This window comes from Dromiciops gliroides, chromosome 3 (assembly GCF_019393635.1).
Source record: "Dromiciops gliroides isolate mDroGli1 chromosome 3, mDroGli1.pri, whole genome shotgun sequence".
In the NCBI taxonomy this organism is placed as follows: Eukaryota; Metazoa; Chordata; class Mammalia; order Microbiotheria; family Microbiotheriidae; genus Dromiciops; species Dromiciops gliroides.
The window spans coordinates 257123046-257136967 of record NC_057863.1 but is presented as its reverse complement, the minus strand read 5'-3'; the positions used below and the strand labels follow the sequence as shown (position 1 = coordinate 257136967).

General features: G+C 35.3%; 1 protein-coding gene across 1 annotated transcript in view; it reads right to left on the bottom strand.

The window, feature by feature from the left end:
- The window catches only part of TMPRSS2 (transmembrane serine protease 2), a 115304-nt gene that overhangs the window by 75058 nt on the left and 26324 nt on the right, over positions 1 to 13922 (bottom strand). The window contains exon 2 of the mRNA XM_043995711.1: positions 6389 to 6462. Within this exon, the coding sequence (XP_043851646.1) occupies positions 6389 to 6403 (15 nt within the window). The 5' untranslated portion in view covers positions 6404 to 6462. The remainder of the gene's footprint in view (positions 1 to 6388; positions 6463 to 13922) is intronic.

The window sequence follows — 13922 nt, the reverse complement described above, 5'->3', positions numbered from 1 at the left end:
ACATTTAGTAATGTCTTTTATCGGTTGATTTTAATTATTTTTCCAAGTTTTTTTAAATTTAAACCCCATGCTAGTAATGTCCTTTATTATTTCTTCTTGATTTGGGGAAGAAAGGTTTTCTTTTCATTCTTGTTTAAGCTCCTTCCAAGAAATTTACTTCTTATATGTTCTTCTTTCATTTAGGTTTTAAATTTTCTATTCTTTTTTCAGGAGGTTGGAGAAGAGTCTGCATTTGTGATTTTACTGGTAAAGAGAACTCCCAGAACACCTTCCACCAATACAGACAATCAAATTGTCTATAATTTAATCTTTTTCTTAAAATTCTGAACTTAATAAGCACAAAATAAAATGGGCATTTCCATATACATAGTTTAACCAAAAAAAAGACTGAAAATGAAAATCTGCAGTGAAACTGCAGATGTTTATTATGTACATATTGAAACTTGAAAAATAAATAATTTCAAAATGTAATTTTCAAAGTTTCTCTAGTTATCTATAATTTTGCTGGGCTTCCTATTCTTATTTTGATTACTTCAATGACACACTTTTATTTTTTTTTTTTTTTTGCTGCCCCATCTCTATTCCCCCTCACCCTACCACCCATCCAAATGGAAGGGAAAGAGACCTTGCAAAAATATGCATAGTCAAATAAAAGAGATTCTCACATTGGCAATGTAGAAAAACATAAGTCTTATTAGCATCTTTGTTCCATCATCTTTCTGCCAAGAAGTAGGTATCATATAGTTCATCATCAGTACTCTAGCATTATGGTTAGTCTCTACACTAAAAAGTTAGTTTTTCAAAATGGTTTTCTTAATAACATTATAATGCGATCTATTCTATTTCTGCTTGCTCGTTTCATTCTGTATCAGTTCAAACAGGAATTCTTAGATTTTTCTGAACCCATTAATTTCATCATTTCTTAAAGAACTTTATGTTCATTTACCATAATTTGTTGAGCCACTCCCTAATTGATGGGAACTACTTAGATTCTGATGTTTGTGCCTAAAAAAAGAAAAGTTGCCATAAACTTCTTGTACAAATGAGTCCTCTTCTTCCTTTGATTTCCTTGGAGTATTAGTGGTATCACTGGATCAAAGTCATCCTTTAGTGAATTTTTGGTCATGGTTCCAGATTTCTTTCCTAAATAGCTAGATTAGTTCACAGCTTGCCTGAGTCACTATCCAGCATCTGGTACAATGGAAAACTCAGAAGACAAGGTTGAAAGAAATGTTACTTTAATTAAAATTATATTCCATTAACATCAAGTAGAAGTAATTCTCAAGGTGGTTTAGAAGCAATACATGAGACAAAAACAAATGAAACACCAGAAACAAGGTTTAAAAATCAGTCAGCAAAGAGATTTCCTGGCATCTCTGGAATTCTCCACCAAGGTCTTAAAACCTGCTTTTATATTCCTCTTGCCCAAAGGACTGACATTTGGGTCCTAAATCAATTCACCTGGGAGCAAAGTTAGCTCCACTGGCCCCATGTCTGTACCACAATGTCCTTACTTACCACAATGTCCTTGCAACAGTCCCAGTTAGTGTTGCTTTGGTATTGGCACAATACCTAGCTCGGTGTTTAATAAATATTTACTAACTATTGACTACTGTGTGAGTCGGAGGAGGTTAACTCACACCTACCAGATTCATAGCCCACTATACTGCTATCTAACATTATATTAGTATGCCTTTCTGTAGCCATTCCAACAGTGTTCATTTGTGGGCTTTTTTTTTTTCATTTTTGCCATTCTTCTAGTAGTGAGATATAAACTCAGTTTCTTCAATTTGAATTTCTCCAATTACAAGTTATTTGAAGCATTTCACATAGTTATTGATAGTTTAAGAAACTACCTTTTTATATGCTTTGTCCATTTATCTAATGAAAAAATGTGCAATTTAGTTTCAGAGAACTGCTTGGGAGCACTGAGAAATTGACTTACCCACCCTTTCATTCCAAAGAGTCAATAGGGCGTCAATAAGGCGTCATTTTCCTGGCAATAACAGTGGCCCTCTGTCTACTACTCTACATTGATTCTCTGATTACTTTACTCACTTGAATCTCTGATCTCATCCAAGTTTACTCTAATAATGCATATAGCAAACCATGTATGCCTACCTATCCTGTGTAACTCTCGTTCATATCCTTCCTAATTCATTAAAGGATGAAACATACTGGAGGCCTTCTTCAATTCCTCCTGTAATCATGAGGGGACCAATAGAACTCATCTCTAGCTCAGTGGAATTGTTCATTTTACACCCTGCTTGCCCTAAATGCCTTTCCTTTGCCCTCTACAAGATGCTCACTTTATTTCTTGACAGGCAATGGTCTTCTAGGTCTTACTGCCCTGCTGTAATACTGGTAAAATAATTATATTAAAAAGATAAGCCTTATTTGTTACAGTTTCCAACAAAAGTTAATGAAAAATAAAATAAGTTAATAAAAAGTGTTCTATAATTTTCCAAAAGACAATCCAGCTCACTTTCCTACTTGTTTTAAATTGTGAGTACAGCTTACATACGTATATGTCAATTATCTGTCCTAGATTTACATATTATTGGACAATCTCTATAGGGTGCCCATTCTGATGCATGTTGAAATCTAGGTAGTAAACCTCACTAACTTGGGTTTTTTTCTATATGGATTGACAGGCCAAACTCCTTTGCATGATTACATTATATCTTGGGGCATGATACAGTCAACACAATGTAATCTGCCATGAGATAAATCTATATGGTCTTACTATCCACTGAAAATCCCTCCTCAATTTAGATTCTAAGCTAGACCTTCCTCTTCACAATGACAAAATACTTTTCATGAGTGTGTGTGTGTGTGTGTGTGTGTGTGTGTGTGTGTGTATCCCTGTTTTATGCCACATCTGATAGTTATTATGAACAGGCCATGAAACAAGGTTAATTCTATGACACACTGCAAGGAGCCCTGAATGATCTTAAGATATGGATAGTAGTAACCTTGTAAAAGAGCCCATAAGGCCAAGTAAAAATCTGTTTCTAATCAACAAATGGTAAGCACAATAGGATTTTATATTATCTACACTTTTCAGTCAGTTATGATTGAAATAAATATGATACATTGTTAAACATCTATGGAGGCCTCCTTGTTTCCTACTGGTAGCTTCATCAAGGATGCTCTCAATTTGTGTATAGATTCTGGTTCTCACATGATTTTTTGTTTTTAGAGAAGAGACAGAAGTTATAGAGATTATTGTTTTCTCAGTACCTTTTTTTGCATCAATAAAGTATAAATTTCACTTTTCCACTCTTTTACCTTCCCCTCCTTTTAAACCATTTCCTCGATGTTCTTCCTACCTTATACTCAATTCTTCAGTGCCCTCACGATAACAACAACTCTAGCAGAGATGATCTGTATATATACTTGGTCCAATCCTGCTACTGTTCCAATCATTGTTCTCTTATATGCTATTTCTATTTCAGAGAAATAAACAATTCGAGGATTATAATGTGTAGGCTTCAAGTGTGGGGGTTCTGCTATTCTTTATGAAAAGAACAAATTTTGTAACAATTTTTTCATGTGCTTTCCATTTTTCTTCTTTTTGTAGTACTTTAGCTTTTTTCATTCTTGAATGTAATTGGGATGACTTTTCTTAAATATCTTGCCAGACTTTTTTGGTGGGGAAGAGGGGGACAGGAGACTGGTTTTATCCTCCAATGCTTCTCTCTGGCTTAAGACAGATATTAAATTATTATTTTTTGTAAGACTTTACAAATTAATATACACTCTAACTTGTTGTTGCCTTTGCAAGCCAACACTTTCTATTTGGCAACTAAGTCAAATATTTCCTAAGGCATTTTCAACTTACCATAGCAATTTTTTTTCCAATAGTTTAACTTCTCTTTGAAATTACTACAGTCAGTGTTGATGTTTTTTCTGTTGCCTGATTCCCATGTTTCCATTTTCAATAACATATTTTAATAATTCCATGTTAAATGTCAATTGTGTACCATTTCTCTTTTTTCTCATTACTATGCTTTCTTATTTATTATTAATTCTACTCTTTACTCTGATGAATTAATGATATGACTGTTCAAACAGCTGACCCAGGGACAACTTCCACCTCCATAAAATTTTTTCCTATCTATTTAAAAATGGTCAATTTAATTGTAATGTCCAGTGCCTAACAATTTTTTTAAATAAGGTCTTCATAATACCATGAAGCCTGTATATAATATTCAACTTTTGATCTCTCTCATTTCTTTCTCCAGAACTATACTTTCCCATATATTTCCCTGCAACTTCACTTTTTCTCACCTCAGCATTGAGCACAAAAAGCATTAGATATTAAGCTGATTTGAAGTCTTATTTTCTCTCCTATTATACTTCTTTTACCAGTGTTAATTCTTGCTTAATTTCTTTACATAATTTATAAGATTATCCTACAGGAAAATTTGGGATTTTTTCCCATTTGCATTGCCACAAACACTTTACCAGTTTTAGATATTCCTGTAGCAGCACTTTGCTTTGCTTTTTGCTCATTTTCTATTTATTGGTTTCTATTTTCTTTTTAAAAGCCATTTTCCTACATTTTACTATTCATATTAATGTTTCTGGTGGGGTATGTAAGAAGCCTGGCTCCCTTCAAATCTCTCACTCAACAAAACCGGAAAGGTACACATATACACACAAAAAAAACTGAACAAAGAGAAAATACCATAAAACATTCATATAACAGAAAGATAGATAGAGCACTAGCCCTGGATAGATAGACTACCAGCCCTGGAGTAAGGAGGATCTGAGTTCAAATCCGACCTCAGACACTTGACACTTACTAGCTGTGTGACCCTGGGCAAGTCACTTAACCCCAATTGCTCTGCAAAAAAAAAAATGTAACAGAAAGAAGGTGCTTTACACATAGTATGCTTTCAAATGTTTGTATGAATTAATATATTTGTTATAAAAAGATTAAATTATAAATTATTTTATCATATAATCCTCTGTATTTTTGTTAATGTCTGTCATTTAAAAATTGAAACATTGACAAAATATGATCATTTCATTAGTAAAATTCATTTTCATGCAACTTTTGTAAGTTTCAACAAATATCACATAAATGATGTTATATATAAAATGGGGGTATTACATACAAAATGGTAATAATAATAATACCCACTTCACATGTTTGTTGTAAAGATCAAATGAGATAACAAGTAAAATGCTGTGCATTTTAATGTTGTATATAAATTTTAGCTATCATAATTATGCATCTTTTTAGCATGCACTCTAAAAGGCCGGTCATGCTCACATGCCATGGCAGCTTAATAATTAAAAAAGTATTTGCACTTTTACCTCCAAAGGAACATTCCTATTAAAGTAATAAGTATGTATTGGCTGACTAGTATTAACTGCTCTTCCAGTAACTTACCAATAAATCTCTCTATAGTGCAAAGAGTGGAACTATAAAGAGAGTATCAGAAAAATAAAGAAAGCCATATGTAATCCTTAATCTTAATGGTGACATAGTAGGAGCAAAAGGGAACAGAGACAATAAAAAAAGAAAGCTTGTAAACATTTTTTTAAACCTGCACTGAAGCTATTTGAGAACATGATATTAAAAATAAGTCTATCCAACACAAATATAGGGTTGTAGAAAACAAGGTGATCTAAAACTATACTGAAAAAAATAATAGAAAGGGGTATGTATCCTATTAAACAGCAAGATGTATTTTTAAATTTAAAGGAGAAAAACAAATACAATGACTCGTTCCTAGGTATATAAATAGAAGAGACTGGGGAATTAGTGTCAGTCATTTTATATATTGTTACAATGGATTGGAAAGAAGGGAATTTCAGAGGTGAAAAGCAGTATCTCATAGTTCAACAAGGAAGGTGTGACTTCCCCAGTTCAATAAGGAAGAAATGTGTGGCTATAGAATAGTTTCTTATTAGTTTTCTTTCTTTTTCTATACATAAAGGAAGTCAAGTCACATCCACACACCCACACACCCCCCTCATATTTTCTCTTGACCCATCCTTCCCAAACTTCTTCCCCCTTCTTTTTTCTACCATTCTTCCTCCTCTAATCTCTATTCCCCAAACAAAATAGTAAATGGTAATATGATGACAATGTATACAATGAATACCAGGATATCACATCATAGACCATGGCCATAGGCATCATCACTTTATAGTTCTGAGAAAACAAGTTCCTGCGAAGCTAGTCTCTATACCACTACTCACTCCTTGGACTCACCTCTAACATGGAAAATTATTGAGAAAACTAGAAAATGTATATACGTTTGTTCATTGTTAAAGTAATAGATTTTTAAAACATGGACCATGTTACCAAAGGAATTGATAGACGTCATTAAAGAACAAATAACTTAAAAGGTAATAATCAACAACTTACTGGATTCAAAGCCATTTTGGTTTCAACAGGAACAGCATCAGGCAATCTAAAATATTTGGAGAATTCCTAATGACCTAGAAGAATAAAAGGAATATAATATTTTTGTAACAGTTATTCTTTTAAAGCTACCTGACTATTTCTAACTCTATCTTCAAAGATGACTGTAACCACTTCATTAATTTACTTAATTTACTTAAATTTAGAAGAGAAAAAAACACCAACTGCTATTGACATCAATCCTCTTCATTCTCCTATACTGTTCCCCATACCAGAAGTTCATCTCTTCCCACAGAATTTTGGGGTCAGAAGGGATCTTAAATGTCCAATATCATCAATTATTACATGAGGAAATTAAGGTCCAAAAATATTAAGCATCTTGCTCAATGACTAGGGCAAATTCTTCTCATTCCAAGGACTGAGTTGTTTCCACCTCACCTATCTTGTTTAACCACTTGTGGAGAATTCAACCCACCCATTAAATTCTAAACTAAATCAGCAAAATTGTTTTTTAAGATACATAACTAATCTGTGGAGCCAAGATGATAGATTAGAGGCATCCACCCAACTAAACTCTCCCAACATACCCCTCCAAACAACATTAAAATAATGTCTCAAATCAAATTTTGGAGAGACAAAAATAAATAAAACATTGGGGTGAGACATTTTTATGGCATAAGAAGTCAGCAAGAGAAGAATGTATCACTAAGGTAGAGGCTTGTCTGAAACCCACAACAGGGACAATATCAGACACAGAAGCAGTAGCTGCAGGAGCTCTCAGCCCAGAAATACAAGGGGGTCAGAAAACTGGTCAGAAAGAGATTATAGGGAACCTTTAGCTGGCACCAGGTACAACTGGCACTAACTGGCAACATTATTGCACATACACAGGTTCTGGATCACAATTCCAAGGTGGAGAGCTTGTGGCAAGTGACAAGGGAAAAGGGACAAAGAGGAATGCTACCACTTGTGGTTGCTGTGGAGCAAGGACCCTTTCTGGGTAAAGACCAGAGTGCAGACCAGGATATCAAGATATGAACTGATACAAATTAAAGTAAAAAGAACTGGGAGATCATTGTGCACAGTAACAGCAATGTTATAATGTTGATCCACTCTGAATGACTTGGCTACTCTGATAATATAATGATCTAAAATAATTCCAAAGGCCATATGAAAAAATAAAAATGCTATCCACCTCCAGAGAGAGAACTAGTGAATTCTGAGTGCAAATTAAAGTATAATTTCCTCACTTTATTTTTCTTGCCTTTTTTTTGTAATATGACTAATATGGAAATGTCTTGCATGATGTCACTTGTATAATTGATATCATATTGCTTGCCTTCTCAGTAGGTGTGGAAGGGAGTGGGAGGGAGGTAGCAAATTTGGAATTCAAAATTTAAAAAGAAAAAAGTGTTAAAAATAAATAATAAATTGAAATGTTAAAAATAAAGACATAACTGAGAAAATATGAATAAATATAAAGTTTTTATTTTTAAGGCAAAGAGCTTAAAGATATTTAAATACTCAACTGAAGAAGAGGCCAACATTTTTTGGGGTGAGGAATCATGGAAATGATGAAGAGAGTTGGTCTTCCTCCTTTGAGACTCAATATAGAATGCAGGAGTCTAGCCATGATTGAGATGACCCTTTTTTTTTATAGAAGTAAAGAGTCTTTTTTTTAATTATTTGTAGTGAGATTAGTTTCCCCCAAGGGTTTGGGGTGGTAGGTGGTAGGTGGGTGGGGATTTATACTCAGGCAGCAAAGGGGGGAAAAAAGGTAGAGACATGTACTCCTCTGTAATTTATGGACCTATAAAAAGAAGGCCATGTGTGAAGGGGCAGGTCACCTAAAGTAGCTCAGCTTCAATTTCCTCCTCTATAAAATGAGGATAACATCTGTAGGACTTAACTATACAGGGTTAGGAGACTTTAAAGAGATATGGTAAGGGGCAGCTAGGTGGGTCAGTGGATAGAGCACCGGCCTTGGAGTCAGGAGTACCTGAGTTCAAATCCGGCCTCAGACACTTAACACTTACTAGCTGTGTGACCCTGGGCAAGTCACTTAACCCCAATTGCCACACAAAAAAAAAAAAAAAAAAAAAAAAAAAAAAAAGAGATATGGTATGCAAAATAGGCTACACAATTAAAATCACTATATAAATGTAAATTACCATTTTAATGAATATGCTGGGTTCATTGTGATAAAAGATGCATATATTTAACCAATCAATCCAGCTTCAATGCCCATAAGAATTAGCAGTTAAGCATATGGGCCATATTTCCTAAGGGGCCACTCATTTTATTTACTATAACACAAACTTACCTATGATGAATACCTCCTTTAAATGATATAGCTTTTTTAAAAAAATCTTTTTGTATTATGATCTTGAAAAATATCAACAAATATGGAAATTTCCATATACAAAGAAAAAACAGAGACTGGTATATGAAACTGTGGATCTCTCTTACTTGCAGCTTTTTAGAAACTATGTATAAAATTGGGCAGTATAGTATCAATACTGCCTTGACTTCATCCTTCTGATTTTTCTTTAACTTTCTTCAGTGTATTTGTTAAATATTTTACTAATACTTTTCTTCCTTTATTTCTTTTTGTTCCATCAGTATCTCTACTCCCCCACTGTATGCTCTCCCCACCCCAAAAAAAAAAAAAACAACCTTTCCTTTTCAAGAAAATAGAAGTCATCCCTTGAAACAAACATTTTAGACATGACCTGTAATATGGATGTAATAGAATATTATTGTTTCATTAAAAAATGAAATGGATATAATCAGAGAAACATTGGAAGACTTGAATTAACTGATGTAGAATAGAGTGTGTAGAACCAGAACAATTTGTGTAGTGACTATAGTATTGGAAAGGAAAACCACTTTCAAAGACAACTCTAATTAATATAGTGACCAGTCACAAATACAGAAGACTAACAATGAAGAATGTTCTTGGTAGAGTTGTTAGACTACAGCTAAGAAAAGAGACCGAGACCAGTGTATGAATTTGTTTCTCTTGATAATATTTATCTGTCCAAGGCAGCCATAGCATAGTGAATCTAGAGAAGTGAACTCACAGTTAAGAAGACCCGGATTTGAGCTGATCTGTAACACATTGTCTTTGTGACCCTGGTCACAGACTCTCAGGACTCTGTGACCTTAGTGCCTCAGACAATTCTCTAAGACGATCATTAGCAGGGAATGTGATGATTTGCTTTTAGTTGAGCTAATTATCTTATTGAGGCAGCTAGGTGGCTCAGTGCATAGAGTACTGTGCATGGAGTCAGGAAGACCTGAGTTGAAATCCAGGTGAATCATTTAACCTCTCTTTGCCTTAATCCACTGGAGAAGGAAATGAGAAACCACTCTAGTGTCTTTGCTGAGAAAACACTATGTATAGTATTCTCATGCTATGATCTATGGAGCCCCAAAGAGTAAGCCATGACTGAATGACTGAACAAGAACAGCAATTACCTAACCAGGAGCTATAGTCATGTGTAGTCATGCAAAACATTTCCACATTAAGAAATGAGGCCTTTATCAGCCAAACTTGCTTCAAAATTTTTCCACAGTTACAATTGCTAACTGAATTTCCCTCTATCCTACTTCCCTCCCCATGTCATTTATTCTATTCTCTATGTCCTTTCACCCTTTACCTCCTCAAAAGTGTTTTACTTCTGACTGCCCCCTCCTCCAATTTGTTCTCCCTTCTATCACCTCCCCTCCCCCCTTATTCCCTTTTCCTCCTACTTTCCTGCAGGGTAAGATAGATTACTATACCAATTGAGTGTTTATGCTATTTCCTCTTTGAGCCAGTTCTGAGGAGAGTAAGGTTCACTTACTCCCCAGCACCTTTCCCATCTTCCCCTCCACTGTATAAGCTTTTTCTTGCTGCTTTTATTTGAGATACTTTACTCCATTCCACCTCTCCCTTTCCCTTTCTCCAGGTGCATTACTCTCTCACCCCCTTAGTTTTAAGGTATTTGGAAGCATCTTGGAGAGAGCTCAGGTAAGTCACTGCCTTTCCTCCACCATCTTGCCTCCACCCCTGCTGTAAAGATTGTAATGAAATTGTATTTCATAATGTTGTCTATCTCTTGTTTGGCCATACAATCTTCCCCTCTCCATAGATCTGTCAGTTTGCATTCTTGGGGGAGGGGGTGGGCAGGGAGAGAGAATGAGAATTTGGAAAACAAAGTTTTTAAAATGGATGTTAAATTTTTTACATGTAATTGGGGGAAAACAAAATTCTAAATTAAAAAAATAATCTTTATAGCAAGTATCTCTGACAAAAGCCTGATTTTTCAAATATATAGAGAACTAAATTAAATCTATAAGAATATAAGCCATTCTCCAATTGAAAAATGGTCAAAGGATATGAACAGGCAGTTTTCAGATGAAGAAATCAAAGCTATCTATAGTCAAATGAAGAAATGCTCTAAATCACTTTTGATTAGAGAAATGCAAATTAAAACAACTCAGGTACCACCTCAGATTGGCTAATATGACAGAAAAGGAAAATTATGATTGACAGGATATGGGAAAATAGGGATGGTAATGCATTAAAAATTGTTTCCCAGCTTTCTCCTTTCCTTCTAATCTTGGTTGCTTGGTTTTGTTTGTGCAAAAACTTTTTTAAATTTATTATAATCAAAATATGTATTTTACTTTTCATAATGCTTTCTATTTTGCTGATGTGAATACCTCCCATTGCATAGTTGTTTATGGGTCATGTCTGCACCCACTGGAAACATATGCTAAAAAACTAATTTGAACTCTAAATCTTATGAAAATGAATGTTATGGGGCAGCTAGGTGGTGCAGTGGATAAAGCACTAGCTCTGGATTCAGGAGGACACAAGTTCAAAGCCAGCCTCAGACACTTGACACTTACTAGCTGTGTGACCCTGGGCAAGTCACTTAACCCTCATTGCTCTGCAAAAAAAAAAAAGAAAGAAAGAAAGAAAATGAATGTTGAAAACTACCCTTACATGTAAGTGGAAAATAAAATAAATGTTTGTTGCTAAAAAAAAAAAAAAAATTGGAGCTATTACAAATAGTAAATAGTTTGGAAAGTGAGGCCAGTGTCATTTTGGACATTTTGGTGATAAATTCATGCTGTGTTGGTCACAGGCCCATATCATCCTTTGCACTTAGACCTGACCCAAGCAACCCTCAACTTGGCCCCAATGGGGCAATTAAAAAAAACCCTTCCAGCTCAAGGTAAGAGGGTTGCCCCTATTGATGAATAGTTGCATCATTATGCATCTGACCACCTAAGTCAGGTGTCCACCCTCCCAGAAACCATATTTGTGACAAATTTATGCTACCCTAGAAAGGGGAAAGGTTTCCTTACTTGGATCCAGTTTTCAGGAATATTTACCCAGTGAGAATGGACTGTTTTTGGACAATATTCTGGCTGATTCTCTTGGACCCTTCCTTAGACTCAAGGTTCTTCCCCTCTCAGATAGTTCTATATACCCTGGAGAAGTAATGTAGGTACCCCTCAAATGGCAGAGTTCCATTTCTTGAGGATGGTTCAAAGAAATCCTTCCCAGAAAATCTTGGGGGACCAAGCAATAATATTGTTGGGAGGCATCTTGCTTTCTAATAGCATAGGTGAGAGGAAATTGTTGCTATTTAATTATGGTGGATATATGTTTACATGGAAGAAATGAGACTCCTTAGTTGAGTTGTGGTTAATTCTCTGTCACTGAATGAAGGTGAGAGCGAGCCTTTAGCCATTGTGGAAGAAGAGACCAGGCCTTCTACAGAGGACTCTAAAGGGGCAAAAGATTTTGTTTCATTCCTCTGATGAAGGTCTCAGGGAAGGGAAGGTTTTAGCAGGTGGCCAGGAAATACTGGGCTTTTGGTGGAACAGAAAAGGCCTCGGCAGGTTGCCACCTTACTACAGATGACCCTGATGCAGGAACCCTGTTGTTCTTGATGCTTTTCTAGTTTGTCATCACCACTGTGATCTCAAAGATGTGGCATCACTCATCACGTGGACCAGACTATGCAACTTGACCCTTAGTCTTTCTGAAAGAGAAACTAAAAGCTTAGGACTTCTGGGGTTTTTATTCTTCCATTAGTTTTTTTAAGGTTCTTTTTTATTATAAAAGTATTTTATCATTTTCCAGTTACATGTAGAGATAGTTTTCAACATTTGTTTTTATAAGATTTCTAGTTTCACATTTTTCTCCCTCCCCACCTCCCCAAGACAGCAAGTAATCTGATATAGGTTATATATGTACAATAACATTAAATATATTTCTGCATTAGTCATATTATAAAGGAAGAATCAGAGCAAAAAGGAAAAACCTCAAAAAAGAAAAAAACAACAGCACCAAAAACAAAAATAAAAGAAATAGTATGGTTCAATCAGCATCCATATTCCACAGTTCTTTTTTTTCTGGATTTGGAGAGCCTTTTCCATCATGAGTCCTTTGGAACATTGTTGTTCCATTGGATTGGTGAGAAGAATCTAATCTATCACAGTTGGTCAACACATAGTGTTGATGATACTGTGTATAATGTTCTTCTGGTTCTGCTCATCTCACTCATCATCAGTTCATGCAAGTCCTTCCAGGTTTCTCTGAAATTTGCCTGCTCACCATTTCTTACAGCACAATAGTTTTTTTTTTCCCTCTCTTCTCCTCTTTTCCAACCTACCTATAACAAGAAGACTGTCTAGTTATTAAATAGTGGAAAGTCATATACAAGGTTAATTAGGACCTTGACTCTAAGAGTTGGTATGTGATAGCACAGCAATTTCCTGACTCAGCTCCCCTTAGCTGATAGTTTCCTCCCCACACAACTTCCTTCAGCCCCAGTTTCCCTGGTGGCTTCTCTGGTGAAGCTTCCTCCCCCTCCATGAATCCTGACACAGCTTCTTGGCCTAGGGCCAATAAAAAGCCCAAGCCATAAGGACTTTGTACCTTTCAGACTTGTTGGGTAAGTCACTATACCATGATGACTGCCTGATCAGACACGTTTGCAGATGGAGATGAGAGGGGCTATATCCCAGCAATGTTAGAGCAAAGTAAAACTCCTTTGTTAAATATTCATTGACTTGTGCCCAAAATCTAATCTGGAATTTGACCTAAAAGGGCAATAGTTTTAAAGCCATGCCTACAAAAAGGCCAATGAAGCAAGCAAATAATTCTTCTCATTAATCAAATTTCTCTCTATTCAATGTAAATATCCTTCCTGTAGCTATAAGGTATCTCACTAGGTCTATGGGTGAAATTTCAGGAAATAAAAATTTGATCTCAATGGCAGATTTCCAAGTTTGGTGGCCTCTTAAAAGGTGTAATGAATTAATGTTCAAAAACTACTTTTGCTATTTAGTCAATATTCCTAATAGAAAAAGGTAACTAAAAGAAGTGAAGCCTGCTACACTAGAAATAAAGGCGAGAATGTTTGCTCACATTCCTCATCTAATGCTTACTCCTTTCCTTCCCTGGGCCTCAGTTTCTTAGTCCATAGCATAAGTGGGATTATATGTCATCTGAGGTGACTTTCAGTTCCAA